Source organism: Myripristis murdjan, chromosome 22 (genome assembly GCF_902150065.1).
Source record: "Myripristis murdjan chromosome 22, fMyrMur1.1, whole genome shotgun sequence".
NCBI classification, from domain to species: Eukaryota; Metazoa; Chordata; class Actinopteri; order Holocentriformes; family Holocentridae; genus Myripristis; species Myripristis murdjan.
In genome coordinates this window covers 12,052,982-12,075,708 of record NC_044001.1, presented here as the reverse complement: position 1 = coordinate 12,075,708, position 22,727 = coordinate 12,052,982, and the positions used below count along the sequence as shown (strand labels likewise).

The following is a 22,727-nucleotide window of genomic DNA, read 5'->3' as shown; positions in this document are numbered from 1 at the left end:
GAAGATATTTTCCCCTTACTACTTGGATAATGCATTTTTATATACAAACAAATCTGGTGTGTAAACGTCTTGACAGTTTTGTTAATTGTAATTTCAATAATTTACGGTCACATTTTGATTTATATAATGCATGCAGTCAGAAGATTTCATCCTTCGGCTAAACATGAACATAGTAGTAAATTGTTTAATATCACAGAGGTTGTATCAGGCTGTATTCTTACAAAAGCAGTGGGAAATTGAAACACATGCACACAAAAGTCCACAGACAAAAGATATTTTAACAGAGAAATCTAAAGTTTTTCCTGTATTTGTGTGTTGAGGTGCATGCAGTCGATGGGCTGGCACTGAGAGGCTGTCTGTTGTTGTGGTGTAACTGAGATTTACCCCAAGACTGTGGACAAATGCAGTATGCTAAAGGCACCGTTGGACACTGTCAGACAAAAACACACACGTACACACATACACACAGAGACAAATACTCCATTCATTCATGCAAGCGTCTGCACACACAGGGACGTTCGCTCTCTTCTCGGCCTAGTGAGTTTTCAGCTTGAACACTTTGGAGAGAGGAGCTCTGGCGCTCGAGTAGATCAGGTAAGAGTCTCCTTTGGAGCTGAAAAACTCCCAGTCACTGCACCCGATGGTTGGCAGCCAGTGGACAGGAACGAAGCCTTCATATCCCTGCCACCTGAAAACAGAAAAGAGGCGTCAAATATCAACAGTCAGAGTCGCATTTGCACTTGTTAAATGTTGGCTTGAGACACAAAATCGGTTATGCGGCCTTTTCTAGTGGATCTCTACAAATTAAAAGTACTGGGTCTGGTTTCTACTAAATTTACATTACCACACTCTAGGTGTACGCCCCGAAAATGATTTTATGAAACCAAATTACAGGCAATCAGGATGAATTATTTCACTCTGAGAGGGGTGTTGCTGAAAAGTTAAGTACCTGTAGAGTATGCTGTTGAGAGAGTAGGAGTCCCCATCAAAGGAGTTGGCAACAATCAGGAAATTCTCCTCCCCCAGGGTGAAAAACTCCCAGTCCACGGCACTAGATAGAGATGAGGAGAGGATGAAATAACGAGAAACTTTTTCCTGGTTTTAAAGGCTGCTACCATAAGACTGTTCTACCTGATCTGTTATTTGCTTTTACCTGCTTGGTCATCATATGCACATTACCAAGAGTTATTTATGTGTGTGAATATCTTATGAAAGCAGTGATAGTTTTCCTACAATATAGTCACCATATCAATATCGAGGTACAGTAGTTAAAAATACTGTGATCTCTGATTTTGTTCACATCGCCAAGCCTTGGTGAATGCAAATGCACCGGGCGTACATGTCCAGTGTTTGTGCAATCTCTACCTGTAGGTGACAATATCCTGGAAGCGGACAAACAGCTGTCCGTTCAAGTCCAATTCATAGATAGTGGAGTTGATGGCGTATCGACTGGGCCCGTTACCATGGAGCCTGTGTCCATTGGCAACCACCAAGAAAACTCTGCTGCCAATCTGGAACATCTCCCAGTCTGTTGCACAGAAGGTCTAGGATGATAGAGAAAGAAGGAGACCATAGGTGTGGCAGTCTACAGCTTGCTTGAAAGCAGAGGAGAGAGAGGTATGCGAGACTGTCAGAAAAAAAATCTGTAGTTTCTCTCATTTCCAGATGATTTAATATGATTCATTTCCACCAGCTTCAAGGTGTTCATATAAGTCTTGCATCCAGCTGTGGAGTTCCCCTAAATCACAGATCCCTATGTGGTTTCTCATGTGACTATCAATGTGTCAACACGCTCACCTCAAATGTGGCTAGATTCAAATATATGATTCATTATCAGTTACATGTCAAAGCCATATCTCTCAAACAAATCACGGCTAACCGCATTCTCTATTTTTGGCCTGTCTTAAATCTATGAAAACACCCCCTTTCCTTGCTTTCCATTTCTCTTTCATTATCCTTTTATCTTTCCCTATCTGCATTTGCTTCCTTCTTTGTACGCAGACAAGATGGTTTTTCATGCTCATCTCAATGATACAGATCTTATCAGAGGAAACCAAAGCCCAGCTTGTGAGCAACATGAATGGTAGGGAAATCATGCAGCAAAATGCTACTTTAAAGTGGCAGTAATCCTGAGTACCACCCACACATAGGCAATACACTTTCCAAATCTTTTCCCGTTCTGTCTGAGTATCCACCAGTGTTTTTCATAGTCAGTGATATGATAAATGATTTGAAATCCCCCTTTGTCTTTCTACTAAAAGATAGAACCTTCCACCGTTCCCTCGGGGACAATATAACCTCCACTATCTATACCTCATAATGTTCACCGCATACCTTAATTGTCTGAAACACTTCAAAGCTTCCGTTGACCCAGACGTAGATGACAGAGTCTACGTGAGTGGTGACTCCATCAAAAGCGTTCGCAACCACCAGGAAATGGTACGGTCCGACAGTGAAGAACTCCCAGTCGTAGGCGCCTGAGGTCTGCAGCATCTGGTGAACCTCAAAAGACTTTGTTAGCCTGTTCCACTTGTACACCACACTATTTATGGTGTGATTATTGTTGCCTAAAAGACAAAACCAGTAAGAAAAAAGAATGTAAGAGACAGATCGTGCATGATAAGTAATTTTAGACGTCATTTAGGAATTCGGTAACTCAACAGTTGGTCTTCTGGTGGACCCATATTTACGAAAATGAGAAGAAAGTGAGTTTTGACCTTGTCGGTGATTGGCCACGACAAGATAGGTGTTTTGATTGATGTGGAAGGCCTCCCAGTCCCGTGCACAGTGGGTCTGCAGGGTCTGGTACCGCACAAACTTTTTTCTTCTTTTGCTCCATTTGTATATCACAGAAATCTCTGTCTCTGACTCTTTCCCGGGGTGCTCCTCTGGCCCTCCCCCGGAGTTCGACACCACAAGAAATGTCTAGATTGAAACAACAAAACAGAGATAAATCGAGCTCAGGGTCCACAAGGGGAATAAAGTATGCAAGAGCGTGCAAATTCAAAGCTGCATGAATGTGCGTGTACATGTATGTGCTTGAAGCCTATTGTATGTTGCTCTCTGTCCCATCCCCCATGTCTTCCACCTCTTTATACCTTGTTTCCCATGCTGAAGTGTCTCCACGACAGGGCCCCATAGGTGCTGATATTCTGGTAGAGCTGGAAGCCGGTGTGTTTCCATAAGTACACAGCGGACCCAGAGGCTGTGGAACGGTGTGCCATAGCAGCCATCAGACCCATGTCGGGTACCTGGAACACCTGAGGATGTATTTTCACCTGCATTCAACTAAGTACTCTTGAACGTGAACATAACCAACAATGCTCTGAGGACAATGGCATTTAAAGCTGAACTGGGCAAGATTTTAATCTGGAAATACACCACAATCTGATAAAAAATCCTGTCAGGTAAGGTGTCTATTCAATGCAGACAACGTAAAGAAGTGCATGATGCAAAAACTGGGTCAGTTGAAGTAAAGACCGTTTAGGCCAGGGGTGTCAGAATCATATTAGGTAGTGGGCCACATTTGTTCAAAGGAGGCCAGACTATTTTGCTAATGTCAATGTCACCCAAGTCGACACATGGATATTTTAGACTACTTTCTGATTTATTGTTTTAAATCAATCAATTTGTAGCCTAACAATCAATGAGAAATTACGTGTTGGCACATTAAAAGAAAACGTAATGAAGAACATAAAGCAGAAGAGACAAATGCAACAAATACATAGCATATAGGTTTGCCTTTTACCTCCCAGAGGAAAATACTGCTCTTTCTTTCTTTCTTGAAAAATTCTACTTTCTATGTCAACCTTTTACTTTACTTATAACATGTGCAGCAACTAGCCTGGTGGGTTTTCCCATACTTCTGGTCGCTTCTATGTAATTAACAGAACTGATCATAGAAACCACTTATTGTTCTTATTATGAATAGTTGGTAATACTTGGATGCAAATATTTCTATTTTTTAAATTTATTTACGAATATGTTTACTTGTTCTTTTCCTCCAAAACATCTTGGGGGCCGGATGACATGAGACTTATGTGACAGAAATGTGGAATAAACATTATCGCCCAACTCATAAGAAGGGCCCACAGACAAAATGCAGACTTACAATACGTTTTTGTTTCTTTTGGTCAGACATGAGTTAAAATGTAGCAGCCAGCTGACATGCCGCTCTGGCTGTCAGTTGGACGCTTTCTGAGGAAGGAGGAAGTTACCTCCGAAACTGTCAAAGGTAAATCACATCCCTTTTAACTTATGTCTGACCAAAAGAAACAAAAAAGTATTGTTAGTGAAAAGGAAGACATGATGAATGTGTTCGAACTAAAACGCAGACTTGCCCACTTCACGGAATGGCTTAATCATTCCTTATCTAACTCCAACCACACCAAACTGTTGCCTAATCTTAAACCACTCTAATCTACCAGGTATCTCTAACTTAATGCCTAAAATGAGTCATTTCCAAATACATGCCTAACCCTGGAAGAAGTAGGTGGGCGTGATGTGGCGTGTTGAGGTCTTCGGGTCTGCCAACAGGCCTTATTGCAACTCACTGATTATTCTCATTTCAGTCTAAACAACCCTCACTTCAACTGACCCTCAGCAATGTTGCATTGTGCATCTTTAAGCACCACATAACTTAGATCGAGTTAGTTAGACAGAGTAAAATATTTTGCATCTCTTGCCCCTTTGGTATCCTTTGGCATAAAGTAATAATTGATCACAAGAGCAAGCTGTACTGATTTTACGTGACATGATTTTTTGTCAGCCGAGTTCACACTTTTCAGACTGCCATTTGGACCCACCAACATGTGAAGCCTCTTTCTCTACAACTCACAGTGAATCCCTTGAAAAGCTGAATGTATGTACACACAATGAATATATGAGATACCTCGACGTCATACGTCTCTGAGCTGGTGGTGAGGACCTGATGTTCTAAGACATAGTCCAGTCGTTTATGCTCTGAGGAGAAATAAGGAGATAGAGAAGGGAGCATTTTGTCATTTTTTTGTTTAGACTGAATAGAAAATCAGGAGTGGACGGTTAAGGGTCACTTCTCACCCTCTAACACGGGAACCCATCCTGTGCCGTCGCAGAGGTAGAGGCCTTTCCTGAGCGGATTGAACCACAGCTGGCCTTGTAGCGAGTTTGAACACAGGCGTTCCAACCCCACTGATACTCGAACCGCTCCATCTGTCAGAACAAAAGCCAAACAGAGAGAAAGACAGGTCATCAGTCGTTGGCAAGGCAGCAGACAGGCAGACAGACATACACAGGCGTGCATAGACAGACAAAAACGTCATGTCTTCAGCTGCACCGCATCTGTATCGTATATCGGTGCAACGAGGTGTAAAAGCATGTTACCATTGGAGGGCAGATAGCTGTCAGCCTCCTTCTCCATGACAGGCAGATCCAACAGAAGTGGTGGTACTGACAGAGCCGTTAGTGTGGGGTATGAAGAGGGGCAAATCTGACTTTCAGCATCAGATCCGGGTACCAGAACCAGCTGTCGCAGTAGACCCTGTGCAAAGGGCGGTAGACAAGGAGGAAATTTTATCCCTTTTAAAATAAAGATATCAATCGTTCAACTGGTTTGGCAACTGAATGTCATAAAAATTCTCTTCTTATGACAAAAAAGGTCTTACTGAAAACAGGCCTTTCCATCTTCCCCGACTGCCAATGTGAAACCTCGATCCCTGAATGTTGAGGTCAGAGGGAAAAGACCTGGAAGGAACCCTGTTTGACAGACACAGTATAATAATATCATTGTTTCAAATGTTGTTAGTGTGTTTTACTTCTTCAGAGAAAGAATCCAAAACCTCAGTAATTAATCAGTAGACACCTCTGCTCTCCTATTTTTAGTTCTGAAACCCAACACCGAGAGCAACTGTATTTATATGTGGTGTAGGGGTGCTGATATTCCTCCTTTCATTGTGCCAAAGGGAGTTTCCACCATACCACTAAAACCGAAAACATCTATCAGATATTGTCAGGCCTATATGACATGCCTTTAGGGTTTGAGCAGATTTGGAGCTGTGCCATCATGTTCTGATGAGGGATCCACTGTCCCTCAAGGGAATCAGAGGGAAAAAGGAAGAGAGCACTACGGGAGAGTATCAGAGAGTGTGAATGAAAGACAGAGAGGCAGACTGAAAAGGGGAGATGGATAAAGAGGAGGGAGATGAAGGACGGTATAGAGAAAACGATAGGGTATTTACAGAGACTCACATTTCCAATGGTGAGCTGCAATCCACCGTGAGCCTGGCGTGACGGCCACTAATAGTTAAAACCAGCGTGTGCCATTGGTTATCAACCAGGCGAATGCCTCGGAAGACCCAGTGCTGTACGAACCCCCCGTGACGTTTGAAGACCAAGTGCAGACGGTTTCTCGAGAGCCGCAGCCCCAGGACGACCCGTCCTCCGCCCCCGTCTCTCTTGACCTGCGTGTGCTCCTCCCTCTCTCCAACCTGCTCCTCTCCGTTAATATCCCTCTCTAAATGAGTCCCTTCATCCTTCTCTTCCTCCACAGTTCCGTTCTCTTCTTTCCGTTCCTCCAGCACAGAGAAGATGTATTCATTTCTCTGGAAGACAGAGGGTGATATCTATGAGCAATTGCAGTCGTCAGAAAACACCAACATGTTTCGGACAATGGGTGCTTACCTTGTGTGCATTGTGATTGATCTTTAGAGTCACAACAATGGAGAACTCCTGGGGGAAGAAGTCACAGTTCACCAGGAGCTGGGAGGAGGGGAAGCTCAGAGAAGGGTGAGGGCTGGAGAAACGTACACCCCTAACCCCTCCAGCCTGCCTCATGTGCACCCCTGGCATGAGCTTGGAGGTGTCCCTCTCGAGGACAAAAGACAGAAGATCCAGAGGGGGCAGACCTGAGGACAAAAGGCAGATAAAGAAGTCAGGGAAGACCGCATTTTCTGTAACCATTTGAACCATTTCATGAAGAAATCACTGTGCCATAAACCAATAAACGTCATTCCATTGCTGCATCCCTGCATCCCCTGGTGTGTGAGAAATAGCCCTGGGTAACGGTGGAGCTACAGTGGGAGGTTGATTGGATGTTTTTATGGGAGACTCTCTTTGGAAAAAGAGAAATTAAAATTATATCAGAAAATAATAGCAGATGTGAGACATCGTTTAAATATGAGCTAGTGAACTGATTTGCATGGACACTTTGTGGAATGTCTCAAACATTCCTAAATGTCTGTACTAGTTTGTGGATGTTTGTTTAGACTAATGTTGCACATACACTTGCAAAACGCCCACATATACTCTCCACTGTTTGGGATGCCAGGTGGGTTATATTTGCCAGATCACGACTAAGTCAGTCACAGAAATGTGGTGATAATGGACTTTGAAATACTCTCCTGGCATAGTCTTGATTTACTCACTGTATTATCAAATTTGACCCATATAATTTCTGACTCCAGGACGCAAACGCAAACACATATTTGCAAATGCTTTGTGACCTCAGCCTGATTTTGTAGTTTCTGTGCACTTATGAAATAATTTGTGTGTGTGTGTGCGTGTGGGTGCGCTTTGTGGAATGTCTCAAACATGCCTAAATGTCTGTACTAGTTTGTGGATGTTAATTTGGACTAATGTTGCACACACACTTGCAAAACACCCACACATACTCCGCAGTCTAGCATGCAGACTCATACAGTTGGAATTATCCAAAAGAATTTCACCTGAAGGGGTTTCCCAGCTTTTACATGAAACCATAAACCATCCTCTGAAGAATCACTAACTCAACATCAGAGGTGTAACTGAGCTACGGCTGGGAGGTTGGGTGGATAAGGGAGAAAGAATAGTATAGAATAGAATAGAATAGAATAGAATGGAATAGAATGGAATAGAATAGAATTGAATAGAAGAGAATAGAATTGTACCTGTACAGTGCGTCCATGTGTCCGTGGTCGTGTCAATGACCTTTAACCCGAGGAGCAGGAGCACCACGAATGTCAACGATGACATCACAGCCAATCACAAACAGCCCGATCGGTTCAGATGCCAACTGGCCCTCATGCCTCCATATCAGAGGTCTAACACTCGTCCCCTCTCTCTCTCTTTCTCTCTCTCTCTCTGTCTCTCTGTCTGTATTTCTGTCCTCAGAGAGGATGCATACCAAACAACTGTGTGCTCTTAATCAAATGGATCCTCGTGACCATCTTAAGCTCAACCAAATCTAAATAAAATATCAAGTCAAAGTCCTCAAAACTCTACCTAAACTTCATATATGGTTAAACAAGAGCAGATGTAAACAGTCCTACCACATCTGTGCGTGGAGAGGAATCCATCCATCTGTGTGGAGAATCCTGCACCCACGCCTCCTTTTAAATACTGGAGCCATGCAAATTGCTAACCGGCCCATCACTCATCCTGACTCTACCGCTTCTGATGACATGGACCTGCCAGAGGGGTGCTGAGCTCTCCTGCTGTGTGTGTGTGTGTGTGTGTGTGTGCACCTGCTTTGACAGACTGACAAGCAGATAGAATAATGAATATTTGAACGCAGTGGTAGGCTACAGCGAAGGTATGTCAAAAAAAAAAAAAAAAAAAGAACTCCCCCAGACATTCAGTACACTATTAGAGGAAATATCTTTTTAATTAAAAAGGATAACAAAAAAACAACAATAAACAAGCACCTGTGACCTTTGGTCCATATATAGGCAGATGGATATGAGCTGAGCTATTATCATATTACCTGTTATCCCATAGTTTATTAGCTGACAAACCAAGGCATGTGTGTGTATGTGTGTGTATGTGAGTTCTGTTTAGCCCATCTGGCACAGCTGAACCCAGCAGCGATATTAAAGGCTCAAACCCGAGTGTTTTCCTTAAAGATCTAAAAAATATTGCATCTTAGAAATGTAATGAAGTTTGTGCACAGTGAAATTAGCCAAACACTGGAGCATACCTAATCTTGCTCAAATAGTATTTTGCCAATTTGCATGTGATGCAGGGGTGTATAGGAGATATCAGGTATATGTTGACATACAGACTATTCCCTACTATTTACCTGGCTGTGTCCAGTATATTAACCTGTGAACCAAATAGCTATTGAAATATAAAGGAGAACATACACAGTTCCTCCTCAGTAATCTAGTGTATTGACGTCAGAATAAGAATCAGAAATGCTTTATCGATCCCCAAGGGAAAATTAGATAATGGATATCACCCATCATCACTACAGCCCTCATGTGCTGTAACTTGATTGGGGTACCAGGTGGTTTATATTTGTCACATCAAGATCAAGTCTGTCACAGAAATGTGCAAATGGCATTTAAAACACTTTCCTGGCATGATCAAAACGACCCATAAATATGGGACTCCATTATTTGCAAATGCTATGGAACCTCGCTCTTGTGGTTTGGTGGTTACTGGGCACTTATTAAATAATGTGTGTGTTGTGTGTATGTGTGTGTGTTGTGAGATAGTGGGATCTCAGTTTCTTTGTCGGATCTCTCAGAATCCTCTCATCCACTGTTCAGCCAATTTACAAGTCAAATGCACTTTGTCACTCTTCTTCTCGCCCACATTAGGATGCCAGTTACTCATTTCCCCTCACTCTTCTTTTTCTCTATCCGTTCGATCATCTTGCTTCCCTCCAGACATGGCACGAAGTGGGTGTTGCACTCCGCATCTTACGCAGTTTCACAGATGGATCTGTTCATCAGTCGGACCAGAAAAGTCAATAGCCCACTCATTCGTATATCTTTCCTTATTCCTGGTTTGAGTCATCAGCTGCTGCAATCAGTCTTATCACTGTTCCAGCTGCTCTGAATCTGAGCATCCAGCCAGTTTATCAACTGGGATCTAGGCTTCTGACTCAGGCCCCAGGTGATACTGGACAGCCTCAGAAAACATACACTATTTGAGATTATCATCATGCTCGTAAAATTTTATGGTTCATCTGAAATTAACCTCTGGATCTTTATTTTACCCACACTGCTTCCTTTGATACAGCCGGCCTCTCTCTTTTTGAGTGTCAGATTTTTGTTTGAGGCGAACTGATATGAGGTAACCAAGACTCAGCAGCGCCACCTGTCTGTCTTTACACAGCACATCAGCTGCCTCTATCCAAAATGCCTTACAGCACTGAGTACATACGTATTTAGCTGGAATGGCACCAGAGGGAATTGAAACCCTGTCTTGCATCATCAGCCACACACCATATACATATATATATATAACTCAAGGTTGCGTATGTCCTCTTGACAAATGACAGAATGCACAGCAGGCGGCAGGGTGGCCTAATGGTTTGACTCTGCCCCATGACTGTTCAAGTCACAGCTGATTGCTGCAACAGCCATGGTGTCTTTCAACATCTGAGTTCATCTAAATCTAAGCATGACATTGTATCTCTAGCTGTCTGCATTTTGCAAGCACCGCTCTTTAATACCTAAATGGATAATAAATAGCAACGCAGAAATTAAATGGTAACTAAAAATACCCCAGTTGATAAAAAGGGGCTGGTTGATATATTGATATTGATATGATACGGAAGTAGATATTATCTGGGGTTTTTGATATTGTTATGTCGTGATAGGGCATCAGTGTTCTTTTTCCTGGTTTTAAAGCTTGCGTTACAGTAAAGGGGTGCGTTTTCCTGAAATTTCTAGACTGCTCTGGCAGTTCAGTTACTTGCCTCTACATGCTTAGTCATTTTATCCACATTACCGATTGTTTATCGCACACTTATTATAGATCTTGTGAAAGCACCTACAGTCGTCTTTCAAACATCACAGTATTAATAGAGGTCTTGAGTTAGAAGGTACTGTTGTATTTGATTTGTTTCTTATGGCCCAGCCCTATTAACACATTTAGCAAAATGTAAAATAGCACTTCAGCACTCTAACCATTTAGAATAGTCATAAACTTACACACTGATGAGGCTTGTGACAGGGAACCTGAGTACCAAACTATATTTATTGTATACAGTAGTAAAAGACGACAAATAATGTACAAATCAGTAGAGAAACAAATAACATGACAAGACCTGTGGGTACAGAACATTTATCTCCCCAACTCCATTGGCTGACCTCCCTCCCCTCCCAGTATGCAACAAACTGCATGCTTCACTTTCTGAATTGTAAACAAACGCCGGAGACACTCACCACCACTCGGGACAGTCCTCATCCCGTTAGCAACACTGCTCTTTAAAAAGGTGTTCACAACAAACTGATGTACTGCTACTTTTGCCTTTTACATTCAAGGAAGCATTACCTTAAGCTTGCATTATGGAAGCATCCGGTGAGGACACCTATCTCCGGCATTTGTTGACAAATCCCTGTGTGATGTATTTCGTTTTGTTGGATGTTCATGCTCAAACTGGAAGCTGCCCCTCTCCGAACACATCTAGAATCAGTTGCTCTGTCAAAACCCATCCAAAACAGAGATGACCGGACAGCTGACCGAAGACTGAGGAATAGCCTTCCAGTTATTCCCTCCCACAGCCCACCCTTGACTTACACCCACCAATGTAAAAACCACAAGCAGATCTGCTTGAAAGAATGCTATAGGGACTGGCCACTGGCCCGCTTCAACAGAAAAGAGGGGCAAGGTTATGCGTTCCATGTCAGGAAAGTTCCCTTCTACTGCCACACCCCAACCCTGACACCAAGTAAGGATGCATACCTCAATAGTGTAAAATAATTTCCTCTCCTCACCTCCTTCCTACACAAACTGTGGATGAGTGAACGCTAGGTCGTACTATGGATACTTTTCACTTAAAATGTGTGGAAGTCAAAGAGAAGAGGAAGCCAATTACCACTAATGAAACACTAACTCCTGTAAATGTGACAGTTTTTGACCTTGCCCTTTGCTTTTAGACTGATCTAAGCACAAGATATATGAAACAAAAGTTCAGTCTTTGGAGTATTGGTCCAGGCCCCCAAAACAACATCCATTCTGATACGTCTGTACACAAAAGCAAAAAGCCCCCTGGGTAATATTTTTTTTTTGAAAAAAGAAAAAAAAAAAATACAAAACTTTGCAGAATTGTTTAGCAAAAGCACCTAAAAATGCAGAGAGAATTAAAATACATTGAGACAGAAGAGCAGGAGTCACCGTTAAGAAGAGAACACACAAGAAAGCGATTTGAAATGGAATTCGTATTAAGTTCAGGTAGCGCTTCCATTTCAAAGCATTTTCGTGCCAAATTGACTGTGACCCCGGACAAAATGGCAGAGGCTTGCATTTGACCCGCAATAGATGAAAACCATGACAAAACTACTGGCTACTACGCTTTCACTTGCGAGAGAGAGCAGAACTGACAAACCAGGGACAAACGTGATGCTCGCTGATCCAATGACAACCCGCGGTGCCAGGAAGGAGGTGTTGTCCTGTTTGGCCAGCAGAAACACTGTTGACACGCTCAAAAGTTCAGTCCTGGCTGAGACAGTACATAAACGGCTGAGGAGCCCCCCCCCCCAACCTGACACACTGACGAAAAACCATGACAGACATCTTTAAACGGGAGGAAATAATAATAATAATAATAATAATAATAATATAATAATAATAATAATAATAGAGAGTAGCTGAGGAGCGATGGGAAGGGGAGGGACAGTGAAGGTGGCTGAGGGCGTGGTCTGAGGGTGGCTGTCAATGAGGTGGGAGGGGCTTAGCAGAGCCCACCCGTCTGCTGCTGGAAAACATCTATGGTGTCTTCATCTTCCATCTCCAGCTAGAAGGAACGAGCAGACAGAACAGTTCAGTGTGTGCAAACAGTTAAGTCAACACTTGTTAACAGCATAAAATATATCTGAGACCCTCTCTTCCACACTGTATTTGACTACATGATGCTTTAGTTTCTAAATGGCATGTTTTATAAATCAGTCCCTTTGCTTTACGTCTCTGGAAGTGACCGAGATGTGGCCAGCAGTGACAGACTTCTCAAATATCCAAGCTTTGTTTGTGCTCCCTTTTGCAGTGATAGGCTTTTGTGTGAACAACAGATCTAGGTTTGGCAGCTGAGCTCATGAATGTTAGGATGGACAGAGCACTCTCCTCACCTGTGCAGGCGTATCCGTCTCATTGATAGGCTGGCCATCAAACCTGAACCTGATCTGCCTTATTGAGAGCCCCTGCAGGAGCAAGAGAAAACCACGGCCGGTCAGGATCAACTTAAATCCCAGCACAAGGAAAAGAAACACAACCAAGATGATGCTGACACTCTGTATGCAAACCCAAAACCATGGCACACAAACGGTTAAAGTACAATGATGGTGGTTAAAGGGGATGGAGCATGAGGTTTTGGCATCAGCTGCAACATGGATGTCTGCTGGGATGCAGAGGAGGAAAGAGCAGTCCTGTGTTTCAAACTGACCTGTCGTTCACAGTACGCCTTCATTAGTTTGCTGAGGGGTGTGTGTCTTTTGATTTTAAACTGGACCACCGAACCATCTTGCCCTGCAACCTTAAGGTTGATGTGATCGTTCTCAGTCTTCACTCCCTCCTAGGAGAAACATGACAAACACACAATCAGTATTGCATTGCAACGGTGGAAGTAGCCTGCAAAGCATGTCCTGGAAACACAAAGCAGCTTAAAATGACAGGCATCACACTCACACACACACACACTACCATCAGCAGGGAATTATGTTACCTGGCTGTTATCAAGCCTGTGGTGATATAATAACACGGTGCTCCCGGTGTGGCCTCGGTGTGTGTGGTGAGGAATAAACAGCAACTTTCAGGCAGGAGCGACGCGGCAGAGCCAGGCTGTCTCTGCTCGCCAGCCACTCACAGATGCTAGCATGGTTAGCTGCGGGCTAGCTGGTTAGCTGCACGCCAGCGCTTCGCCTGCAGCTAGTTGGGGGCTAACGGGGCTAGCGCTCCGGATTCATTGTGTGTAAGTTCGCGTTGCAAGCACAGAAACATTAAAAATACGGGCAGCGGCGCGGCCGGCGTTGCGTTTAATATCAGTGCGTCATCGCCGTCCGTGCTCTATTGTCGCCGCTGCAGTTGCGGCATTTGCGGCGTTGCGGACATAGCGTGGTCCCGTTTCGACAAAGAAAAATCCGCAAATGACAATCATGGCATAATTAACATTTCAGGTAAATATTTTCGAGTTAGCGACTCCAGTGGTTGGATCTCATTCACCTCCGTCTTAAGTGTGATTTCTAAGCTTGTATAAATGGAAAGATGCATGTACGGGCGCTCATTCATTTGCGAAACAAACACTGCGCCGTTTCAGAGAAACGTGCAAACCAGGCCATTTTAGATTGCACATTTGAGGACTGACATGAGCTTGATTTAGCCATCACCTTAGCTCTGCGCTTATTTAAATCCAGATGCCTTACCTTTGGCTTTTCCTCTGACATTTTAGCTGAATTTCGTGTGACGATTTTCAGAATAAAGTGTTATTTCAGGTTTATTTCTCTCTGCCGCCTTCTGTCCTCTCTTCTCCTCCAGTAACGGGGACGCGCTTGGACTACTGTTGCACATAAACGATTGGATCCGAGGAGACCACGTGACGTGAATTCACGGGAGCGCGGATACGGGAGCGCGCACCTATGCAAAATACTCGATCACGCGAATTGGAGAACCCGCCAAGGGGGGTGGGCCTACCCTCCCCCCTTTACCTTTACTGATGACCTGAGAGAAACAATGATACAATAAACTGCCTTCACTGTAATGTCACAAAGCAAAAAGGGAAAATGCTTTGACTGTGCGCAGGAACTCTCATCCAAACCTGAGTCAGCTTTAAATAGAAATATCCTGAATAAGCTGAGCTGGATTTGTGGCAACTTAGTGCAGGACGTTTGTTGACCAGAGGAGGGCGCTTCAACAATTTCAGCTTGACTGATGGGTCTGATTGTTACTGACAGGTTGTGCACTTTATTTTGCAGATCACAGCATTTTGCACGATGAATCCCGGACTTACTCAAACTGATATTTTATGTTTGACCTTTAGATAAAAAAATAAAAACCCAAACATGAAAAGACAAGTGATTCTGTTTTAATAAAACTTCAGTTATAGGCGTACACACAAAACAAAATTCAGTGTCACTAACAATACGTCCACAGTTTGATTAGGCATATATGTTACAAGCCTGGGGCCGACTGCAATCAAATTGCAAAGTCTGCTCATTCAATTAAAAAGAATGAGCTATCAATTTCAGAGAGCAAAGGTACAGATTTGATTTTTACTTCATGCTATAAACAAATTTCTCAGAGCCATAATTTGATTCCAGGGGGTAAAAAAATAGCCAAAGTATTCCTTTAAATGGAACCTACAGAAAGAATAAAACAAAAATGGCCTGAAAGTAGTACAAGTTTGCCGCACAGGAATATTTTCATTGGGAAGGACTCAGTTTGAAATTACAGAAAATACTGCAGACATATAGTTTGCTAAATCAGCAAGTACCAAGGCTGCTGCTGCAAAAAACATGGGTTATGCCAAACTGGAAAAAAAAAAAGTGGATGAAACAGTTTCTCATGAACAACTGGAGTTACATAAAGCCTTAATCAGTCTTAATCCAAACTGAATTCTTTCCACAAGGTACAATTAGACTGAGGAGTTGACCCAATAAATATAATAAACTAATCCTATAGGAGCCACAGGCTGGTAAATAGTTTTGTAGCCTACTGCCAAAGAACACTGCTGCTACATCTGTCTGCACTAGCCTTTTATTACAGCCTCTTTGATCATTACACAGCATTAAACAGAGCTTAAATACACCTGACAGGAAGAAGTGGCAGGCTGCCTATGTAAAGCCAACATCACTTTTGTGAATTTTTGTTATGGATGGTTTTAGATTCGCTCTTAGGTCAACATGTATCTTTACAACGGCAGGGCTGGCTGATGGTGTCCACAAGGTCAGAGGTAAGAGGTCGGGGCGAAGCAGGAATTTCACGCAAATCTGGAGTATGGGTTTGCTCCTTGTAGGCCTAGAAAAACAAAAACAAAAACAGAAGACAATCAAGAAGGTGATGCTGTGACTTAAAGGAACAGTTCACCCAAAATATTAAAAAAAATTTCCTACTTAACACCAGTGCAATCAATTCATGTAGATAGTTTCTTTGTGATCTGGTAAGGTTTCCAGTCTGCTGCGATCCTCCCTGGTTCTGTTCCCACATGCTATTAAAATATGTCATTGGTCATCCAAACACAAGCGGACAGCTTTCAGTCCATCTGTTCACACCTGGCATTAACATGCGTCTCCACATGCGTCTCACCTGCCCACTTGTGATCGGATCTGACTTTCTAACTCTACATGCAAATGAACACGTATCATTTAAGAGAGAGAGACTGTGATTGTCATGTGCACCGTAAAACAGGCGGTTACGCCATGCAATGACAATTCTTACTTTGCAATTAAAAATAAAAAAGGGCATTTAACAGGCAGCAGGTATTTAACAAAAGGGGACATCCTTGCTCACTCCAGCCTCATTTAAATGCGGCTGTCAATCACTGAGAACGTGTTTCGCATCTGTTACAGGCTCGACCCGATCACGTTCAGATTATTTAATTATTCCAGCGGGTCTTAGAGGGTTTAGTTCTCCGCCTAGGTGGCTAAATCAACCTGTAATATTTCTGTGGTATTCCTGTAGTAATTGCACACACACATTCACACTGCTGCCTGTGATATTTCTGTGGTATTTCTATAGTAACTATCACGTCTAGGGCTAGAAAGAATGTGTTTAATTGTGCACAATATTTGTGCATGATATAATTAGACAGGATATTTGAGAAATGCCGCCACCTCTGAATTTCCTATGGAAGAAAAAAACCCTGCATATTGTCAGTACATATTTTCTTCAACCATGACACATTGAGGACGCCTGGCTGTGGATTTCTCAGGACGGATGTTAATACCAGGTGGAAACAGGGTCTCTGTCTCCCTTCACACCAACACAATGCCAATACCAATGTCTTTAAGAAGAGCTGTTGATGTTGAGTTTTCCCACATGAAGGTTTTGGACAATTTGAGCTCCACACAAAAGCCATCCAGCCCCCTTTTATCGAGGTGCCATGAGACAGGGCACATCATGGAAGATTGGACATATAGCTGACTATTTGCCTTCTTGCCCCTTGTATGAATATTCATTGTTTATGTGCTTCATTTGCACTGTGTTGAACAAGTGCATTGTGTTTAATTCTGTTTTAATAAATTGGAACAGGAATTTGAATTAAATTGGGAGGTCCTTGCAATTACCTCACCAAATTATAAAGAAACTATGTAAATGGGAATTTTGTGTGTGTGTACTTTGGGCGAACCGTTTTTTTAAGGAAATGTTGTGTGTCAAGTGTAAAGGAAGAAAAAATAAACTCTGTCAGAGTTTTTGAGTGTATACTGTACATTTGAAGTCGCACGACCATGCTGTGCTGTTTCACTAATACCTCAGGAGCTCACAATGGGGAAATAGTGCCTGTGTCAAAGGAACGGGCAAACACATTAACACTGGCATGCATGTGTGTGTGTGTGTGTGAGAGAGAGAGAGAGAGAGAGAGAAGACAGAGCCAAATAGAGGGAAAGTGTGCAGCAAATGAGTGATAAGAAGAAAGAGCTCACCGTATTTCTTCCTGATTTCGTCATGTCTCTGTTTCATCTCTGCCCTCCTATAAATAAAACAAACACTGTATTGAGAGCCATGTAATAATGATGATCATTTCTAAGAGACTAAAACACTCCTGGAAGTCATGTGTGGGCCTCAGACCAGTTTGGGCTGGGAACAGAGTGACGTGTCTAACGCTTTTGTGCGGTGCTAACTGATATGGAATATGACCAACAATGCAACAGAGGCAGCTGGTGCGTCAGATGTACGCAGCGTGCCACGAGACAACATCACACACACTGATAAAGGCAAGAGGATAAAGGAGGAAGACAAAAAAAAATCTGGTTGTACACCTTTAGGTATGATGCAAAAACAATTGAGTAAATAGATTTCCTGTTGGAGCTGTGTGTGTGTGTCTGTGTAAGACCAAGATTTCTTTTTATCTTTCTTTTAAGTAGCAACGTAATGAACACAGTACAAAACAGTGCAATGCACCATTGCATGTGCATAAGCTAATTCAGCCCAACCGCAGCCATTAATATTAATATAACATTTTGCACATAAGAGATTAGGTATTTTGAGCAAACTGATTATGTAATCCACAGTAGGCTGCCTGTAAAAACAGACACTTTCTTGAAAGAGATATTTTAGCAAACTATACATAGGGCTGGACAATATATTTATATTACATCGATATTGTGATTTTTAAAGGCTGCATTACAATAAAGGGATGCAATTTTCCGATCTTATCAGACTACTCAAGCTATCCTAATATTTGTCTCCAGCTGCTTGGTCATAATATCCAAATTCCTAATGAGTGTTTATCAAAAATCTATTATATATTACGTAAATATACCTGATGAAAGCTCCAGTAGCAATCCCTACAACATCATCATAATATCGATATCAAGGTATACAGTCAAAAATATTGTAATATTTGATTTTGTCCATATCATGCACCCCTTACTATACACATTGTCAACATTTAAAAGGTACTAGAAAAGCTTAGCAGTGAAAACAGTGTGATGAGTAATATTAGAAAAGGCCCCCTCACCGTTCTTCCTGTTTGGTCCGTGTCTTATTGGCCTGTCTCTCCATCTTGGCTTCAAACCTGCTGGATCTGACAGACACAGACACAAGAGCAAAGAGACGTTATGGTGTTAGCTGGGAAACTTATTTTGTTTGTGAGCTGGATGGCTGATAAAAGAAGAATGTGTGTTTTTAAAGTGCAGGGCCCTCACAGTGACCACACCAAAGCTAACATAATCTGTGGCCGTATCATCTAGACATTAGAGGCCTGCTTAGATTAAATGTCCCCACTAAATACACACTGATTACATGTAACCTTCTCAGGCGTTTAGTTCAAGGCATGGAACATACATTATTATTACTTCCCCTTACAATGATCACAAGCTAAGAAAAGCTTTGGAAAACAATCTGGGTATCTATTTGTTAGTTAAAGGTATAATAAGTAAGCTTTTTTAAAACTGTCGTACAACACAAAATAATAATTTGTGGTCTTTTTGGAGCAAACAGACATGACTGCTGGACCTCTGTTGTAAACTGCTGTCTCTCTTAGTCTATGGTTTCTAGGTTTCTTTGTGCCTTAAGTACAAGTGAGCTTGCATGAAAGATTTGATGAACCTACTCTATTCATTGCTCAAACTTTATTATTTTGGGTTACCTTTAGAAAAAAAAATAAATAAATAAATGTGATTCCTGAAAACAAAATTCTCAGTTTCCTCCTGAAATGCTATTTTATTTTATTTATATTTATATTACCATTTAAAACTGCTACAAAGAAAGGTAGTCCTAAACAGTTTTATATGTTATATGTTAAGGCCTGTATCTTACATTTTAAGTTACAAGTAATAGGCCTTTAGCCATAAGACAGCGACAAGTCTTTCCCTGTACTTTAAGTTATTAAACCATGACTAAATTAATAATAATTAATAATAATAATAATAATTAATAATTAGATGGAAGTGCTATAGACTGCAGCTATGGAAGAAAATCACCCTTTTATACTTTATACTAAAGCCCTGTTTGAGAAGTTTTCAAGTAAAAAAAAAAAAAAAAAACAAAAGTAGTTTGCATACGAGGTAATATTAATCTAAAGAAATCTTATCTCCTTAAGATCTTTTGGGGCACTTTGGGTAATCTGATCCCAGGAGCTTTGACTGACCCACACTGCTTCCCAGCACTGAAGCTTAAGTATGACTGACTCAGTGACTCAGTCTCATGTTTTATAGGATCTTGATCCAGGAAGAGAGATCAGGGTGTTTCACCGCTCGCTGCAGACTCACCCGAAATTCTCACACTTGCAGCAACAGAACAGGCAAATCAAGAAGGCAATGATGATGACTCCACCCACCACAGCCAAGGTGATTATCAATGCCTGGAAGTTCACTGCATGACAAGGAATGCAGAAACACAAGGAAGACATGAGACAAAGATATGTGGACACACTTTAACATCTCAAGCACAACTAGACTTAACGTGCTGATATTTTTCCTCTCCTCTACCCACCATAACAGCTCTAAAAAAAAAATCCATTCTACCTCTTTCCTTATTGCTCACTTTATTTCCTTTCCTATTTATCCTTCTCATTTGACTGTCACAGAAATACTGCACTCCATCCCTTACTTTATCACCAGTGGTTGCTTGTAGTTTTGTCAATACGGAATTGAAGATTGCTCTACTGTGGCACAAAATCCTAAAAATGTACATATAAATATTTGTAATGAAGAAAACAACCTATGGAGATGGATGGATGGGGTCGAGTGTTTATATGCAAGTGTGTGTGTGTGTCTCCTTACTCCAGCAAAGCCCCCAGCGAGCATCATTCAGTGGACACAGGGAGTGTGGTGGAAGGATGGTCTGCACAGGGTACGTAATGCACGACTTTGTTGTTATGCACCATAAGCACTGCAAAATAATAGACAAAACACACAGGATGACCACTTTTGAACAATGACATATTGAGTCATTCCGATCGTATGACATGTGCATGTACACACATACACAAAGCAAGGCAGAAAAGACATGAGGTGGAGAGGCTAGGTCAGTCATACTCCCCAAACCAGTCTAACAGGTGTGGAGGAGGAGCTCTTACACCTGTGACACCTCAAACATCCCAACACACGTACACACACACATTACTTGTTCTTAGCTGAGACGAGAGTGAAATCAATCCGGCAAAAAAAAAAAAAAAAACAAGAGGCCTTTTCCCTGAACTCACCGTCACATTGCTCAGACATTCCTCACAGCTTGTCCCATTCTTAGACTCGCACACTGTGAAAGCAAAGAGTTTGTGAGTTTAAATCACTTGGAAGTCAAAAAAAAAAAAAGCTTTTACTGGAAATACGATGTGGGATGAGTTTGTTCTGTGATGCAAACAAACTACGTCAAGCAGGTGACTTAAACATATAGGGGAGGTTTGCTGGAAACATTAGGTATGGGAGCAGATTAAATGAGGCCTTTAACTTCGGCCTCACTGGGGTGTTTTTAACAACAGCTAATCCTCCTGGGACGTTTTCCATGGAAACACATACAGGCCACAGTAAACACGGGCTATAGACATTTTCACCCACACCATAACCAGCCAGGGATTGATAGCTGCTGGAAACAACAAGGTAGACGACAGCGAGGATTGTTTTCACTGAATTCATTTGACTTAACTTGAACTGTGATAAAATAAATCCCCTTTTAGTGTAAAGTTTCACTGAAAAAAGGGCCTGAGGGGTGTTGACAGACCTGAATGCAGCCTCATTGTTCTGCTAAGAGGCTTCAGTTACAGGACACAGTTCTTAAACTGGCACAAAGACAGACAACTGCCTTGATATTGACTGAAAAAAAAAAGAAAAAAAAAAAACTTAAGCATCCATATAGATTCATGTGTGTACAACTTAGGGCGAAATTGAACCACTGAAGCCTCTAACAAGACCAATTTATGTGTTGATTTATGATGATGAATGTGTGTAAACTTTGACAACAAGTCATCAGAATCAGCAGGGCTCCACTAAGGCCCCTGTGTGCTGTGTGCCACTCATTAATCATAAGACCACTTCAAGACTCTTCAGTAATTAGTGGGCTAAATGGAGAAAACGAAGAATGATTGAAGGGGAGAGTCAATCACTCAAGTCAGGCTCTAGTGCCATATTGCTTACTTCCTAAAACTCCGAATGAGGCAGTGAATGCAAAGGGAATAACTACTTTGAACGGTAAATGGGTTTTAAATCCTAACAAAAGTCAAAGTAACACTGATTTCCTTCTCTTTCCTACCTTTGCCAGGTGCGGAAGTCTGGGCGAACACCGTCACCAAACCGAGGAGAAGGAGGACAGCTGGGAGCAAACTCCGCAAACCCGTCATTTTGCTACAAACGCAGATATCCCACGGTCGACTGAGGGGTGTTGAGGCACAGAGAACACAAAGGAGGAAATGTTTCAAATGCTCCAATGGCCCGCTGACCTCCCCGCTGAGGAGGAACCGAGCCAAACGCAACACCTTGTCGCAATCGCTCGCTCTTTACGCACCAAACCACTGGCAGGAGGATGCGCGCGCCTTGGTGCGTGCGTGCCTGCGTATTTACGTGTGTACGACCTAAAACCCACAAGAAATAAATAAACACAATAAAATGAATAGAGGACAATTTCCAATAATTTATTAAAGCATAATTTTGTAAAGCCAGTTACAAATAAAAAAAAAAGAACAACACGCATTTCTCTCTCTTTCTCTTTTTTTTTTTTTTTAAACAAGCACAATGTTTTACTATGTAATGATGATAATAAGCATAACATAAGGTAAGAGATGGCCCCACTCTGGCCGCCTGCGGCTAATAAAAGGACCCTTGTGTTGAAGTTGCCCATAGATACAAACCTGGGATCATATTCTTCATCATCTAACTTCCATTAAATTAACACTAGAGTCGGGTGACCACACATCAGCAGCTGTGGGCAACTTCATCCTACTGAGTGTAATATCAGTGAGAGACAGAGCCATAGATATAGAAGAGGGAGAACAGACAGCTCTGAGTTCCACATCATTATGGCTTATGGGTTGCAATTTGCTTTCTCCTCTCATTCTAGGCAAAACTAAATGGGCCAAAGGTTTTCCAGCTGGAACATCTGAGTGAGTTCTACTCATTCTAGCTCTATGGGCAGGATCCCAGTGGGCTGTGTGTATGCAGCACTACAGATAGACAACA

At 42.1% G+C, this 22,727-nt stretch overlaps 3 protein-coding genes across 4 annotated transcripts; all 3 read right to left on the bottom strand.

Annotated features, from left to right (window-relative positions):
- Positions 1-516: 516 nt before the first annotated feature.
- On the bottom strand, positions 517-8,241 carry LOC115354361 (thrombospondin-type laminin G domain and EAR repeat-containing protein-like). The gene is made up of 13 exons (XM_030044719.1): positions 7,905-8,241; positions 6,661-6,884; positions 6,229-6,581; positions 5,646-5,736; positions 5,365-5,521; positions 5,062-5,193; positions 4,892-4,962; positions 3,099-3,260; positions 2,718-2,925; positions 2,335-2,567; positions 1,366-1,544; positions 950-1,051; positions 517-688 (listed from the first exon to the last, which is right to left on the bottom strand). The coding sequence occupies exons 1-13, from the start codon at positions 7,987-7,989 to the stop codon at positions 535-537; spliced, it is 2,151 nt and encodes a 716-aa protein (XP_029900579.1). The 5' UTR covers positions 7,990-8,241; the 3' UTR covers positions 517-534.
- A 2,683-nt stretch (positions 8,242-10,924) lies between these two features.
- Positions 10,925-14,477, bottom strand: sumo3a (small ubiquitin like modifier 3a). Its single transcript, XM_030082085.1, has 4 exons — positions 14,322-14,477; positions 13,346-13,474; positions 13,032-13,103; positions 10,925-12,703 (listed from the first exon to the last, which is right to left on the bottom strand). The coding sequence occupies exons 1-4, from the start codon at positions 14,340-14,342 to the stop codon at positions 12,641-12,643; spliced, it is 285 nt and encodes a 94-aa protein (XP_029937945.1). The 5' UTR covers positions 14,343-14,477; the 3' UTR covers positions 10,925-12,640.
- Positions 14,478-14,958: 481 nt separating this feature from the next.
- Positions 14,959-22,083, bottom strand: pttg1ipa (PTTG1 interacting protein a). 2 transcript variants are annotated; one of them, XR_003930368.1, is made up of 8 exons: positions 21,805-22,083; positions 20,762-20,814; positions 20,340-20,448; positions 19,827-19,929; positions 18,575-18,640; positions 17,538-17,584; positions 17,325-17,394; positions 14,959-15,912 (listed from the first exon to the last, which is right to left on the bottom strand). XR_003930368.1 is itself a non-coding variant. In XM_030082084.1 (7 exons), exons 1-7 carry the CDS (start codon positions 21,890-21,892, stop codon positions 15,875-15,877), a joined length of 504 nt encoding a protein of 167 aa, XP_029937944.1. In that variant the 5' UTR covers positions 21,893-22,083; the 3' UTR covers positions 14,959-15,874. The 2 variants fall into 2 exon arrangements, 1 of the variants encoding a protein (XP_029937944.1); XM_030082084.1 differs by lacking the exon at positions 17,325-17,394.
- Between the last annotated feature and the right edge of the window lie 644 nt (positions 22,084-22,727).

Excerpts from the sequence above, each read along its gene's own strand:
- pttg1ipa (XM_030082084.1), bottom strand. The coding sequence starts at position 21,892 with ATGACGGGTTTGCGGAGTTTGCTCCCAGCTGTCCTCCTTCTCCTCGGT. Across the intron at positions 20,449-20,761 it reads AATGTCTGAGCAATGTGACG|TGCTTATGGTGCATAACAAC; the intron begins GTGAGTTCAGGG and ends ATTATTTTGCAG. Across the intron at positions 17,585-18,574 it reads CGGACCAAACAGGAAGAACG|GAGGGCAGAGATGAAACAGA; the intron begins GTGAGGGGGCCT and ends TTTTATTTATAG.
- LOC115354361 (XM_030044719.1), bottom strand. The coding sequence starts at position 7,989 with ATGTCATCGTTGACATTCGTGGTGCTCCTGCTCCTCGGGTTAAAGGTC. Across the intron at positions 4,963-5,061 it reads ATGGGTTCCCGTGTTAGAGG|AGCATAAACGACTGGACTAT; the intron begins GTGAGAAGTGAC and ends ATTTCTCCTCAG. Across the intron at positions 1,052-1,365 it reads CAGGATATTGTCACCTACAG|TGCCGTGGACTGGGAGTTTT; the intron begins GTAGAGATTGCA and ends ATCTCTATCTAG.
- sumo3a (XM_030082085.1), bottom strand. The coding sequence starts at position 14,342 with ATGTCAGAGGAAAAGCCAAAG. Across the intron at positions 13,475-14,321 it reads TGTCAGAGGAAAAGCCAAAG|GAGGGAGTGAAGACTGAGAA; the intron begins GTAAGGCATCTG and ends TGTTTCTCCTAG. Across the intron at positions 12,704-13,031 it reads AGACGGATACGCCTGCACAG|CTGGAGATGGAAGATGAAGA; the intron begins GTGAGGAGAGTG and ends CGTTCCTTCTAG.